Source organism: Xenopus tropicalis, chromosome 8 (assembly GCF_000004195.4).
Source record: "Xenopus tropicalis strain Nigerian chromosome 8, UCB_Xtro_10.0, whole genome shotgun sequence".
Classification (NCBI taxonomy): Eukaryota; Metazoa; Chordata; class Amphibia; order Anura; family Pipidae; genus Xenopus; species Xenopus tropicalis.
The window spans coordinates 110,337,348-110,352,358 of NC_030684.2; the positions used below are offsets into that span (position 1 = coordinate 110,337,348).

The 15,011-nt window shown below is 36.0% G+C and overlaps 1 protein-coding gene across 12 annotated transcripts in view; it reads right to left on the reverse strand.

The window, feature by feature from the left end:
- Nucleotides 1-15,011, reverse strand: part of ryr3 (ryanodine receptor 3) — a 244,769-nt gene that overhangs the window by 156,486 nt on the left and 73,272 nt on the right. For 11 of the 12 annotated variants that reach the window (XM_031891310.1, XM_031891309.1, XM_031891308.1 and 8 more), the window contains 7 exons: nucleotides 12,935-13,009; nucleotides 10,516-10,594; nucleotides 7,403-7,515; nucleotides 5,133-5,238; nucleotides 1,517-1,610; nucleotides 1,002-1,076; nucleotides 760-916 (listed from right to left, as the gene is read on the reverse strand). In XM_031891310.1, the coding sequence (XP_031747170.1) occupies nucleotides 760-916; nucleotides 1,002-1,076; nucleotides 1,517-1,610; nucleotides 5,133-5,238; nucleotides 7,403-7,515; nucleotides 10,516-10,594; nucleotides 12,935-13,009 (699 nt within the window). Of the gene's footprint in view, nucleotides 1-759; nucleotides 917-1,001; nucleotides 1,077-1,516; nucleotides 1,611-5,132; nucleotides 5,239-7,402; nucleotides 7,516-10,515; nucleotides 10,595-12,934; nucleotides 13,010-13,578; nucleotides 13,594-15,011 lie in introns of all 12 variants that reach the window. The other variant, XM_031891303.1, reaches the window with a different exon arrangement.

Below are 15,011 nucleotides of genomic sequence, written 5' to 3' on the forward strand. Positions count from 1 at the left end.
TATAGAAGTCAATGGGAGTTGTCATAGGCAAAGTCAAGTCATATTCTAAAACTCAAATTTTTTGAGTTTTTCGAGCTTGTGAACTCAAAAAATTTGTGATATTCGAGTTTCTTATTTGTACGAGTTTTCCTTATAAATAAATAAGTGAACATTCTATATGCAAGTTTATTCAATTTAGAAAACAAACTCGAATTCACAAGCTTGAAAATTGATAAATAAGCCCTTAAGTCTAAAGCAACTGACCTTTTTTGAGTTTGCTTGAAAACTCCATTTGCTTTAGACTTAATTCACTAGATACTGTATATCATGACCTGGATGAATGAAAATCTTCATAGTCAGTTGCTGTTTCTCCTCGAGCCTTCATAAATCTGCCCCTTAGTATGATGACTATTTTTTAATTATTATTTAAATTATTAAACTTATTACAATTACTTTAAAATATATTACATATAAATTATATTTAGGAAAAAAAACATTATTTTGGGTTATTCTGAAGAATGTCACCAGAAATCTGGATTGTTTTACAACTCTCTGCAGGTAGCAAGACTAGCATTTTATAATTCAAAACAATAATTACATTTTCTTGATTGTTTATCTTATAAAACAGGAGAACTTGCACCCTCTAAATGTGGGGTGAGAACCCTTTGAAAACGATCATTATATACACCAATTAGTACTTTATGAAACATTTATTTTAACACAGGATATTGCTCTCTTCACTATATACAGCAGATACTCAAACACATAGCACAGTTGTACCTTGGATGCTCTGAAACAAAAGGCAGATGATTTGGTGTCTGATTTTGCTCTGTCTTGCAGTACTAAGCCTTGGTCCTCTGTCAGTGCCAGATATTGCCCAGTTGTGATATGACGCAGGCGAAATGTCTGGCCCCATCGAATATGACTTCCACTCCAACTGCAAAAGGTTTATTTACATTTAGTCACATAACTGAGGTGTTGTGGTATTAAGATGTATGATAAGGGTAAAAAAAGTGTTTTACCTTATTCGTAGTGGCTCAACTCTCCATAATGATCTGGCACGGGCACCTGCTCCACCTGCTTCATAGTTTACTTTTCTAAACACAAAGAAAGTAAATTGTGGATTCATTGTTCCAAAGAAATTGATTTAAAAAAAAAAAATGTGTTTAATGATTATTCTTAGCAGAACAATGGCTATAGACAGAAAGTGATACAAGTTTATTAACTAGACTACTAACTGTTGTGAACAGCTTTTCCATACACGTGTCTATAGCCTTGCAGATGCAGGCTAGATTTACATACGGAGTCAGAAATTCCTCATGGTACCACCATGCACCAAGGTAGGAGAGCCACAACATTACCAGCATGCCACTTATTTAATCTCATGTACTAAAGGCTACTACATACCATGAAAATGCACCAAATATAGGCAGAGAGCTAATGGTATTGGGATGCATGTATTTTAGTGTGTATATAAATATATAGACACACACACACACCTTTTAGCTATAGCTTCCCATAATAAAAAGTCACCTACCTGTGCTGGGCCTCTCCAGAGTCAGTAGATGGGATTGTCAAACACTCATCATGACCATGAAAAAAACGAACTACATGTCCTCCAAGGAGATAGCCTATAGAAAAGGTTGCTTTTACCAAAACAGTTCTACACACTGTTCCCCAGATGTCTAGTTTATTAGTGATGTTGCATAACATTTTTGTAAAAACTCATATTAGCACAGCCTCCAGGGTTCCCCACGCCCAGTTTGGAACAGAATACAAGAAGGACTGAGCATCACGTAGCGCAACCATACCAAAGTGCAAGGAGTTCATTTTGACACATGTACCATTAATGAAAGTGGTTTATGTGCAACTGACTGCAGGGACTGCAACTGTGCTTGCAGATGTAAATAAACCCTTTTCATGTTTTACTTTGTAATAGTAAAAAAAATGTTTATCTTCAGTAAAAAAAAAAAAAATTGTCCCAGGTTACTGCTAAGCCCCTATCTAGACTATTGTCAACTCCTAACTTGCATCTTGTTTTTTTTACAATTCCCATCTAACATCCACCAACCACAAGCTTTATTCTGTTTCCACAAGATTTATACCTCTATAAATTCTACAGAAATATTTGTCATACCATTTATTAATTTTGTACTAGTGGATCATTATATTGGTCATAGCTATGTTACCACAATCTGACTAATAACTGATCAATCAAGGTATCAATTATCATAAAATCCTTATGTTCAAGCTCCTTCCTCTTTAGTTTCTGATTCCATAAAGTAGAACTAAACCCTAAAAATAAATATATATGGCTTTTATATAATAAGCTTATTGCACCTGCTTAAAGGTTCAGCCTCCCTATAATAATGATCCAGGCCTTCACACTTGTCACTGGCAATTCACATCTTGAATTTTGTTCAGAAGTGTCAGCGACACTGAACATGCTCAATCTGCTCTCAGCAGCTGTTCAAAAAGCTAATCTTAGGGATTGTCACAGATTATCAAGCAGAAAATGAAATTTGCCTGTCATATAAACTGCTGCTACAGGGTTTATTATTGTATTCTAATGCTAATTTCACTGGTTGCAGAGTTGCTATGTACTCATAGGGGCCCATTTATCAAAGTACGATCACTTCCGAATACAAAAAAAAAAATTTTTTTCTAAGTACTGTGCGTATTTTTTGCAACTTTTTTGTTAATTTGCGTAAATTTTTTGTACTTTGTGACAAAAAGCACGACAAATCATAAATCATATTTGTCGCGCTGAGTACGAAAGTTTCGGATTCATTCAAGCTTCAGTATTGTGACTTTCCTTTGGCCAGGTTGGAGCTGCAGAGTGCCATTGAGTCCTATAGGAGGCTTCCAAAACCATGCACAGAGGATCAAAGTCAGAAAGGTTTTCCCGCCATTTACGATCGTTCGGATACGAAAACTTCGTGACTTTTGGATCGCCAATACGATATTATTGTGACCAATATGATTTTTTCGTAAGCATTTTTGTGATATTTGCGATCGTCAGAAATTGTTGTATTGTTGTATCAGATTATTGTATCTAATCTGAATTTTACCCATTTCGGGATTTGAACTCGTACTTTGATTAATCAGCCCCATAATCTGTATTATTTACAAATCAGTCTTATATTGTGACATTTATATTCTGTATATACAGTATATTGTGAGTGTGTCCCTAAGCTCAGTAACTGACAACAGTTCAGAGCATATGCAGGGAATCAGCAGAAAAGAAGCTACTGGGGTCATCTTTAAAGCTTATGACCTATGAAGGGATCAGTTTTCTCTTATCAGCCATTTGCAACTGAAATGGCACATCCATCATCTATATGGGGGTCCATGTGAAATCTGCCTAATTTTTGAATCCACCATTCATAACCTCATCACACACTAAAAGAACAATAAGCCACCATTTCCTTTCTCAGTTTATTACTATGATAAAGGAACTGTTATAATTTAATCATAGTTCTGTGTACAGTCTGGAAAAAAAAATAAGGGACTGTTTCTGCTACACTATCGCCTGGTCTTTTCTATTTTTTATACTCGCATTACTTTTTTTAACCACTTAACCAAGCTCTAAAGGCCAAGCTCAGTGTTTACTGATCTATCTAGTTGTGAACAGACTATGGATGCTACTGTCTGGCTATCCCTCCATAAACTCTACATATAATAGGTTATAGCAATGCTGAACATTGCCCCAATTATGTGCAGGTCTGGCCTCTGAGATCGGCTTATAAATTGTTATATCATTTCTTACATACATATGATTATTAATCTAACAATTGTACTGAAAATGGTTAAACAATACAGTCCCTGTGTTATAAAATAGCAATGAGAAATATTAACATTTCCTGCAGATGCACATGATTAATTGAAAATTAGTATTGCTAGGCACTAACATGACTGAACATGGCTGTAAATCTGTGCATTCTAAGGGCTCTGGCACACGGGGAGTTTAGTCGCCCGCAACAAATTTCCCTTGTCACGGGCGACTAATCTCCCCGAACTGCCATCCCACCGGCGAAAATGTAAGTTGCCGGTGGGATGGCACACGCTGCGCACGTGATTTTGGAAAATCAGCAAAGTTTCCTCGCGAGGCATTTTCAGCGATTTGCAGAAATCGCCTGCACAGCATGTGCCATCCCACCGGCGACTTACATTTTCGCCGGTGGGATGGCAATCCGGGGAGATTAGTCGCCCGCGAACAGGGAGATTCGTCGTGGGCGACATATCTCCCCGTGTGCCAGAGCCCTAAGGCATTAAAGGCAAAGACACACTGAGCTACTAGTAACAGCTACTTATCACAGATACTGAAATAGACAATGCTGATCATTTACTGATAACTGTCTTTTAGAGGCAATTCCCAGTATTGTCTATGGCAAGGAATTTTCTGGCATTTAGTAGCCGTGACAAGTAGTTGCTATTACATAGCTCTGTGTGTCTTTACCCTAAGCATTGGCATAGCATTAAAAACAGAATATGTTTGTCTGCAATGTGCCTCTCAGTTTTCTGAAAGCAAAGAATTTAGAGAATAAATGCCTTGCCTCACTCTGATATTTTGTGATTAGAGCAAATGAAAATGATGCAGAACAGAAAACAAAAATGCAAAATTCTCAATCTTATCAATGTGCGTCATCTCTGTCCTAAGGGTTATAAAACACAACATGATGAGGAAAAAATAAGGGATTCTGGCCATGTTTATTTCATTGGTAATTATATGTTTACAGGGTAACCCTTTTGAAATAAAAAATAACAAAAGTGGTATAAAGGTGATACCTTTATTGGCTAACTAAGATAACCATAGCAAGCTTTCAGAACATTTTAGTTCCTTTTTCAAGCTGATTATTGATTATAGAAATGCCTTTCCGGGCAAATTAACAGATACAGTTAGGTGTAGCTGTATGCAGCATGTTCTTCCAGTGAATGGAAAGAAATCTATCATCACAGACTGCTCCCTTGAGCTAAAAGAATAATGTAAGCCTGATAATAGAGAAAACCATCACTAGAAATCATTTCCAGAATTCCCAAGCACTAAAAAAAAACCTGGGCCTCCCATTAATACTGTATATTAGCACATTTTTGCAATGCAAAACATCATTCTCTAGGGCTCTAAGCATAAACAAAAATCTACCATTGCATACCTTCTTCCACACTGCTTCCAGAACAAGTAGGATGGACGTTCCACAGAGTTTGCATAAAGGAGGCATCCACCTGGATGTTACTCATTCCATTGGATATGGAGAGATGCTGCCCATTAAATATGAAATTGCATTCAAGTTAAACTGTTGAATAATTTTGATACCCAGACACATACGTACACAATTATAATGTAGTGATCTTGTTAGCACATCACAAATTAAACATATGGATTAAGCATATAGGTAAAAATGATATGTGGCAGTAAATGCAGCACAGAATAGACTTTTTGAAGAGACCTTTATTTAAATATATATTTAAACAATATTTTGAAATCTGTTTTCATAACTGAAACAGAGGCTTGAAAAATATGTAGTAATGCTGTACCATCTGCAGGCTGTAAAACAGCACAGATAAATCCTCCCTATGACAGCAAAGATTACTAATTAGTGTTACTGATCATGGTTGACCTCCTTCATGGCACTGAGGCTGTTTGTGGTAAATGTGCCATAGAAGGTGACTGGGAGTGATGCACCATATTCTGCATAACAAGAGATGTCACTATGCCCTCTTCATGAGCATTTGCTTCTATGAAGGCATGGATATACACTGTCAGGGGGTTCCTGTAACCTCATGTTGATGGCTATATGCCTGCCCCCATCCATGCCTCTTGAAACAAGCACTATCTAATGCAGGCAGCACTTTATCCAAGGGGCCTGAGGCTACTTTCACAATGTAGGACATGGCAAGAAAATGGCATTTTCCTTTCTTCCCAAGTGATAAACTGCCAGGTCAACAAAACAATACAAACCCCCCCTTGTTCGCCATTATTAAACCAATAGAAGAGTGGAAAAGTAACATTTACGTTTAATGCAGATAACATTGTTTTGACTGGTTAAATGTGTACAGATGAATCAGCAGAATGTAGTCAAAGACAAAGTTGCTATTTCCATTTCCAAAAATTTGGGACACTACTTAAAATGTAAATAAAAAGAGAATGGGATGATTTGCCAATAATTTAAACCCTATATTTAATTGCACATAGTACAAAGACACTATATAGAATCTTGAAACTGAGAAATGTTATTGTTTCTGAACAATATGTACTTACTTTGAATTTGATGCCAGAAACATGTTTAAAACATTTGGGACGGGGCAAGATTTCCATTGTGTTGCTCTTCTTTTAACAACACTGTGTAACTGTTTGCAAACTGAAGAGATCAAATACTGCACTTTTGAAAGTGACATGTTGTCCCATTGTTGCCTTATAAAGGGTCTCAGCTGCGCAATAGTCGGGTTCTACTTTATTGTATTTTTAATTTCATAATATGCCAAATGTTTCTCAATATGTGAGAGGTTGGGACTGCTGGCAGGCAAGTTTGGTACCCTGACTCTGGTACTTTGGAGCAATGCTGTTTTAATACGCGCAGAATGCGGTTTTTATTGTCTTGCTGAAATAATCAAGGACTTCCCCTCAAGGTCATCTGAATGGCAGCATAATGGCAGTCCAAAACTTGTACAGGTATATGTTTCACCTGTCACCCAGACATAAAAAGCTGCATAATACAAGTCCTTTGGAAATTAAACATGGAACCCAAATTGATTTTTATAAAAACATCCATACCTGTTAAAAAATGGATTATGTGTATACATGGCAGAGATTTAATTAGCATTTGAGGATGCAGCAAAGAATGGTGTTTGCAGACAACGGTTTTTGGAAGTATTCCTGAGCCTGGCAGTGGATTTTCTCTACAGAATAGTGTCTTTTTAATGCAGTGCTGCCTGAGGGCCCGATGATCCCGGCCATATAATATTGGCTTTTGACCTTGTCCTTTGCATATACAGACTTCACTGCATTCTCTGAATCTTTTAATGATGTTTTGTACTGTAGATGATGAAATCCACAAATTCTTTGCAATGTTACATTGAGGAATGTTATTCTTAAATTGTTGCAATTTCCTGTCCGACGCAATGTTTCACAGAGTAAGAGACCCAGCCTCTCTGGGATCTGCTCTTTTTATACCCAATCATATCACTGACATGCCAATTGCGACATATGTTATGTTGTCTTTGTACTATTGGCATTTAAATATAGGGTTTGAATGATTTGCAAATCATCCCATTCTGTTTTTATTTACATTTTTTACAGTGTCCCAGCTTTTTTGAAAATTGAGTTATATTATAGAAAGAAAAAAAGCCCCTAAAAGTTAGAGTGTACTACTGGTCTTACAGGGATAATAAAAACACTAGTATATAGTATATAGTTCACACTTACAAGGTATCTTTCTGAAGAAACGCTGACCAAAATTAGGTCATCACCAATGCGGACCTTCTCTCCTTCTGACCTTTGCTTGGATGCAGGGTGTATTGTCCACCAGCAGGCCTCACCTATACAAAAAACAAAGTTTAGGTTACTTTGGTTCTTCCAATGTAAGTCTGACATATACAAATTTATCTCAGAAAGCCGTAGCTTTCATTCTAAAAAATCAGACGATTAAAAATCAAAGTGAAAAAGTAACTGTCATGGGTCAAGCATTTTGTAAGAACAAAGAGTTGCAAATATAGGCACAAAACACGAATCTGAGAGGGGTCTAAAAAATAATCACACTTTACGCTTTTTTTTTTTTTTTTTGCTCCATCATTTAAAATACATCCCATAAGTGAGCATAATAAGATACAGTACATGCAACAGAACATTAAATATACTATGAAACTCATGAAGGAGCACAACTAATATGGTACATGTAATGTATGTACAAGTATATGTATTCTAAGAAGCTCAAAGAGTATACTCATTACATTTAATAACTACACTAAAAACTTAATAGCTGTATTAAAAGGGGTATAGATTCACGGGAGGAGGGGGTTATTCTTCCCCTTTACAGAGCGCAGGTAAGGCCCCATCTAGAATATGCTGTTCAGTTTTGGTCTCCAGTGCTCAAACGGGACATTACTGAGTTAGAGAGGGTCCAGAGAAGGGCAACTAAGCTGGTAAAGGGTATGGAAAGTCTCAGTTATGAAGAAAGACTGGCCAAGTTGGCTCTGTTTACACTGGAGAAGAGGCGCTTAAGAGGTGACATGATAACTATGTATAAATATATAAAGGGATCATATAATAACCTTTCTAATGTTTTATTTACCAGTAGGTCCTTCCAACGGACACGAGGGCACCCACTCCGTTTAGAAGAAGGGAGGTTCCATTTAAACATTCGGAAAGGATTTTTTACAGTGAGAGCTGTGAGGTTCTGGAATTCCCTCCCCGAATCAGTCGTGCTGGCTGATACATTATATAACTTTAAGAAGGGGCTGGATGGATTCTTAGCAAGTGAGGGAATACAGGGTTATGGGAGATAGCTCTTAGTACTAGTTGATCCAGGGACTGGTCCGATTGCCATCTTGGAGTCAGGAAGGAATTTTTTCCCCTCTGTGGCAAATTAGAGAGGCTTCAGATGGGGTTTTTTGCCTTCCTCTGGATCAACTAGTAGTTAGGCAGGTTATATATAGGCATTATGGTTGAACTTGATGGACGTATGTCTTTTTTCAACCCAACTTACTATGTTACTATTGGACTGTGCAGAAGCATCTGACCTAACAACTTTTGCTGAACTATATAAGCTATTTACTGACTGCCACTACAGGATGTTGAAACCTGTAGTTAACAGCTGAAGTGCCAAAGGCTAACCAGGCCTAGTTCACGGAGCCCATAACATTAACATGAATTACACTGCGTATTTTGCAAAAAATGTGCATTATGTTGTCCACACTGCCCACAAGCTAGATAAACCAAAGTACTCTCACATTCCACTGTAGCATTGGGTACATATAGCCCTCAAGCTTTCAGCACCCTTTAATTGGTCATCAATGGATGCATCTAGGTTCTCTGGTTTTCCTCTACACTCCAAAAACATACAGGAAGGTTAATTAGCTCCTGATGAAACAGACCACAGAGCGCATGAATGTGATATGGACTTTATAAAAAACAGGGAGGATCTTTGAGGGTGCAAGGTAAACAAAATAGCATTTGCTAAAACTGCAGTTTCCATCTGGTTGGCTGTGCAACCCTGACTCAAAAATCTTCTTTTAATATGTAATGCTGGCAGATTTTGCTAGTTAGGTCAACAGCACTCAACTAGCAACTTCAAGTCTACTCAGCAAAATATTACATAGTTTTTTATTACATAGTTTTGTATTGACAATGGGTGTATACTAGTAAAATAATAATACAGGGGCAATAGACTTTCAAAGTTAAGTCTTTCATATCACGACTGAGCCTTGGCTAAATCCAAGCTAAAAATAACGGGTGTTAAATGGTCAAAAATTCACTGGTCACAACTGCATGGTATATAACAAACCAAGGATAAACGTCTAAAATGCCATAGAGCATTAAAATATGTGAGCCATTGATGGATGATCTTGCTTGTCTCTGTGAAACAGTTATGGCTCTCCTCAACATACAGTCATAACTGATTCCTAGAATGGCCTGCAAATGGCCATAAGCTGCAGAGCTATTTTATGTTAAGGAAAAACAGTGAACAGACATGTATCAGGTTACCGCTAATCAGTGTGTTGGACTCATATAACAGGCACTCTGGATTAAATTAACCCAGCAAAGAAATATCTTTAGATGCGGTTATTATAAAATATGGGATATCACCTCAGACAGTTAATATGACCGTGAGGCACAATATGCCAGCCATAAATTGATGATGGCTGGGTACACCTTTCTCATGCTAGAAATGACATTCTGCATAAGAAGTTTATAGAACTTATGAAGGAGAAGCAAAATGTCTTCTTAGTGTGAACAACCCTATCCAATGCATGTACAGGTAGGAAAGTGTTCTTATTTCTGGCTCTGTACGTTTCCTTTATGTGACAATCAGCCTTCCCCCTCTGCCCTACATAGTCTTCTACAGGACCTTTATCCACCACAAAATAGATGTAATTATCGTTGTATTGACAGTAGCATAATAATTGTTTTCATTGGTTGTGTAATGTTGGGAGTCATGTTCTCTGTTATATATCATCATTGTACTGCACTCTTGTTCCACTTTGGTTGTAGATATGTGGTCCCTGCTGATAGGTGTGTGTAGATGGCAGGGCACTGCCATGGGGTGGTGTTTTTTCACCATGGGATTCTACTGGGGTTTGTGCATGACAATATTCCTTTTCTCTGACCTAACTGCTTTGGTGGAGCAGAGATCCTAAGAGACAGGTTTCCTTCTTGTTTTGGTGTAATCCAAAGGTCTTATCTCAGTTTACAGAAGCACATGGGCAGATACAGTAAGAAACATCCCTAGTCAATTTCTTTACATCTTTTTTACATTAAAAAGAAAGATGATAATGGAAAAGGTCTCTAAATTCCATAAATTTTTATATTTAGTTCATTACCTGTGGAAGTATTCTGTAGTCCTACATCAAAAGCAAGCTTATCTGTGAGGGATCTTGATGTTGTCAAACACGTCAAATACTGCAAATGATGTTGATAATTTGAAAAACATTAGCATATGTTTCAAAAGAAAAAAATAAACAATTTACAACACCTAAATACATTTGTGCCAAATGCCTAAATAAATGTTGGAACTCCCCAAAAATTAAAATATTTCAGATCAAGTATTGTCAAACCTGCATCCTAGAAAAATATGTCATTTAGGCTATTGAGGTATGGGTTGAGCTAGTGTACATTTGATAAATGACACCCTTGTTGCAGCACCATGCTGTTGGTCAAATACTGTATATACATATTTAAATAATAATAAATATTAATAATAATAATAATAATAATAATAATAATAATAATAATAATAATAATAATAATAATAATAATAATAATAATAATAATAATAATAATAATAATAATAATAATAATAATATCCATTTATTGTCAGCAGCAGCCAGCCAATAGAGGTGCAGATGTGGGCATGTTTAAATACCTTTGACTGTTTCAGTTGTTTCCTATTACAATTCAGTGGCAAAAATTCCATGTACATTTTTACACTTTCATTTACACTTGAGAACTGGGACTAAAACTATTCTGTATTAACAGAGAATTGAAACTAATATTGTGGAAATGCTAGCATCAAAACTGGGGTGGAAAATGAGTAGTAGATTAATTAAAAGATATAACACAAAACATATTGAAATTGCTCACTTTAAGAATGGTATCAAACCAAAAATGAAACTTAAGCAATGGCTCTTAAAAAAATGTGTGAAAAAATTCCCCTTAATATCAGAGGAAGGGAGAGGAACTTATAGCCCTATAGCAGTGATCCCCAACCAGTGGTTCATGAGCAACATGTTGCTCACCAACCCCTTGGATGTTGCTCCCAGGGCCTCAAAGTAGGTGCTCATTTTTGAATTTCTGACTTAGAGGCAAGTTTTGGTTGCATAAAAACCAGTGTAAATCCAGTGTAAATCAAAATAGAGTCTTCTGTAGGCTGCCAGTCCACATAAAGGCTACCAAATATATATATACAGCTCTTATTTGCACACCCAGGAACTTTCTCCATGCTTGTGTTGCTCCCCAACACTTTTTCCATTTGAATGTGGCTCATGGGTATAAAAGGTTGGGAATCCCTGCCCTATAGTGTTTCCTGACAACGAATGACCAAATGAAAGCACCAATCTTGGTTACAAATTCGAAGATACTATGACAAGGGGTGGGTCATTCCTTTGGCCCTGGGGCTGTAACCCATTATTACACCCCTCATCCACTTAAATCCAGCTCCTTTCTTTCACTGGCCAAAGAATTGCTTCCACTTATTTGGCCAGTGAAAAAAGTGAAAATATTATGCTATGATAAAATCATTTTTTTAGATAGAATGTGAATAGCATTAAATAATCACCTCACTTTAAACTGTGATACTGTGATATCAGGCTGGAATTTGTAGTATCTCCCTGTGCACACTTCCTTTCTATTTGTATAAGAAAACAATCTATTTAAAGAAGATGCATGGATGAACACATGTGTATCTACACACAAGGAAAGCAGAAATGTAATGTTCTCAGACCTCGCTGGTTTGAGCACAAGAATATGTAAGTATGAAGCACAATATTATTATTGTCATTAAGGGATTAAATCTTCCAGCTGCTCAAACTGTTAACAAACCTGTTGAGCTCAACGGGATTTGTTGCTTTAAATTTGGTTAAGATCCCTTACTAACAGTAGTTATGTTCAGTAATCAAGATAATTCAGATAATTCTAGCAATTTATTTTAAACATATCTAAAAAATAATCATCGGGTAGTCTGCAAGTCTAAAATGATACTTCATGTTGATAGCTGTCTCTTCAAATGTCATTATATCCTTTCTATTTCTATGGCATATGTATCATCAAACTGGATATTAGATGGTTATTAGAATATCTATTTAAAATATAACATTATAAATGGCCGAACACCCATAGTAAAATAGTAGACTAGACTATACCTTTTTTTTTTTTTTTTTTTAAGAAAACCCCAAACAAATACAAAAGTGCAGTGTATACCCAACTGCTACTTGAAGCAGCACTGCTAACAGCAGGCATACGGCCATATGTAATGCAGAAAGGACTGCTGTTTTTATCAACTGCATATGATAACCTGAAACATGCCCACAGTGTTCCTGGTCTCCCTCTCGAATCCCTGCCTGTTCATAGTCTTCTAACTCCACCTATCTTGCCTCTTTTGGGGGGCCAAGCCATTGCACCAAATGAAAAATAAAAAAACAAAACAAAAGGGAGCAAGAGACAGATCTGTTCTAACTTTTCTAATGTTGAACAAATATTTCCCCCACCATAGAATACATATTCATCTTTAATTATTTCACTTACCATTCCACTGAATGAATGCCGAAGCAAGATTGCATGGCCATAAAGTAATGTCCTATGCCCTCCTCCTTGAGATGCCTACAATTTAAGAAAGTTCAAGATAAAATATTAACAAATAACAACTTGAACTGGGGGCTGAACAAATCCAGCAGCACTCTCTGCATCTGTTCAATCTTTGGAAAGGTAGGATCATTCCATGGCATAACCAAATCTCAAAGACACTTTCTAAGAGGGATGTGGAGATTTGTTCATGGAATTCTGCATTTTCTTGTAAAAATATATTAATAAAATAAATAAAAAACAACAGAATGCCAAAGACTGAACCAAAGTATCTATGTTGCTGTTACTGACATTATAAATATAAGTAAAAAACACAATGCACAAGGCTATAGGGGTACAGTACATGCTGACAAGAGGCAAGCTATATATCAAGCATATCTTGCTTCAAAATACCATGATTAAATATGAAGGAATAATTATAAAGAAACTGCCTGTGATTTTCATTTGCTGTAGAGAAATATTTCACATCAGATGAAGACCTAACCGCCAATAAATGAAATCACAGTAAAATATTCTGCTTGATATATAGCCAAAACGGATGCATTGTGGGTAAGATTTAGTGTTGTTCATAGAACAATTATCCTTACCTTCCTGGTAAACTTCTTAGAAGCAACGAATGAAACAAATAGCAATGAAATATAACAATATGCAGTGAGGCTAAAACAGTATAATTTCCTGTTGAGCATGGTATCATATAAGAAAACAAAAAAATACATTGTATAGCCTGCTAAAATAGAACAAGGATCATCAAATACCATGCGTTGTATCATGGTAAAACACATTTTTAATCTGTGGGGATTATAAATAGAGATTTTTTTTTAAAAAAATGTGCAAAATATATTTACCTGTACCTTGTCCTGTTCTATTCACATTAAAGGGATCATTGACCATAACAATTAAATTTAGCCGTATTTTAAGACTATTTGCAACTGATTTTTTTTTTACATTTTAATATATATATTTGATATTGATATTTTTGTTCTGCAGCTTTCAAGTTTGGAATTTCAACTGCTATCTGGTTGCTAGGTCTTAATTGCTCAACAAGGCAGCAGTCAGAAGGAAAGTTAAAAAAGGACCCAAAAAGAAAAATAAGTAATTAAAAACTTGAACAACAAAACTGAAAAGCTAACAGTTATCTGTTTCTTGGATGCTGTCAGTTCTTCAGACACCCAAGGAGCAGCTGCAGGCTGGAAACAGGCAGAAAAGGAATGCTTGTAATTTAAAAAAAAAACATACAAAATAAACAAGGAAGACCAATCAAAAAGTTGCTTAGATCTATCTATAATGTGCTAATTAATTTTAAGGTGAACTTCCCCTTTAAACTATCAAAGACTGGAAAGTAATATCAAAATGCACACAAAAATATAAAAAATAAAAATATACAAAACACCTTTTTTGTTTGATGTTACATAAATATGAAGCATAATTTCAGTTAGACATTCAAAATGGTCGATCAAATCATCTCTTTACAGTGGACCGTTATTTAATTATAATTTTTTTCTATTGAAACACAGTAACATGTAGTGCCATGATGCACCATGAGCCATGTAATCTCTCATTTACCCTGTGAATAATAAATTCATGAGATGTCACTCTAAAGAAAGGCTTCGGCATGGCATAACTAACCTAAGAGCCAGCTCTGGTTTAAGCATAATGTGAGCCAGGCAGATTGTAATAAACCTGACTACATTGTGTCAGTACATATTTATCAACATATTCATCAATGGGAGATGCGAAAACCTCCAAAAGTAATCCAAAACCTGAAATGATCACTTGCTCTTTGAAGAATGTTTTGCAGAAAATCAAGAGTCCATACTGCTTGCTATTTTTCCATCTACTTTAATATTTACATATTAAGTCACATAATTATACAAGTTAACCTGCGCTCATTTATGTATTCAAACTATTATAATAAAGACTGCCTGAATATATCATAACATAATGCAGATTTTAGTTAAGAGGAATCATAAAAGTGTTTCTTACATTTCATGTGCTGAGGGCAAATGAATGCAACCTGCAA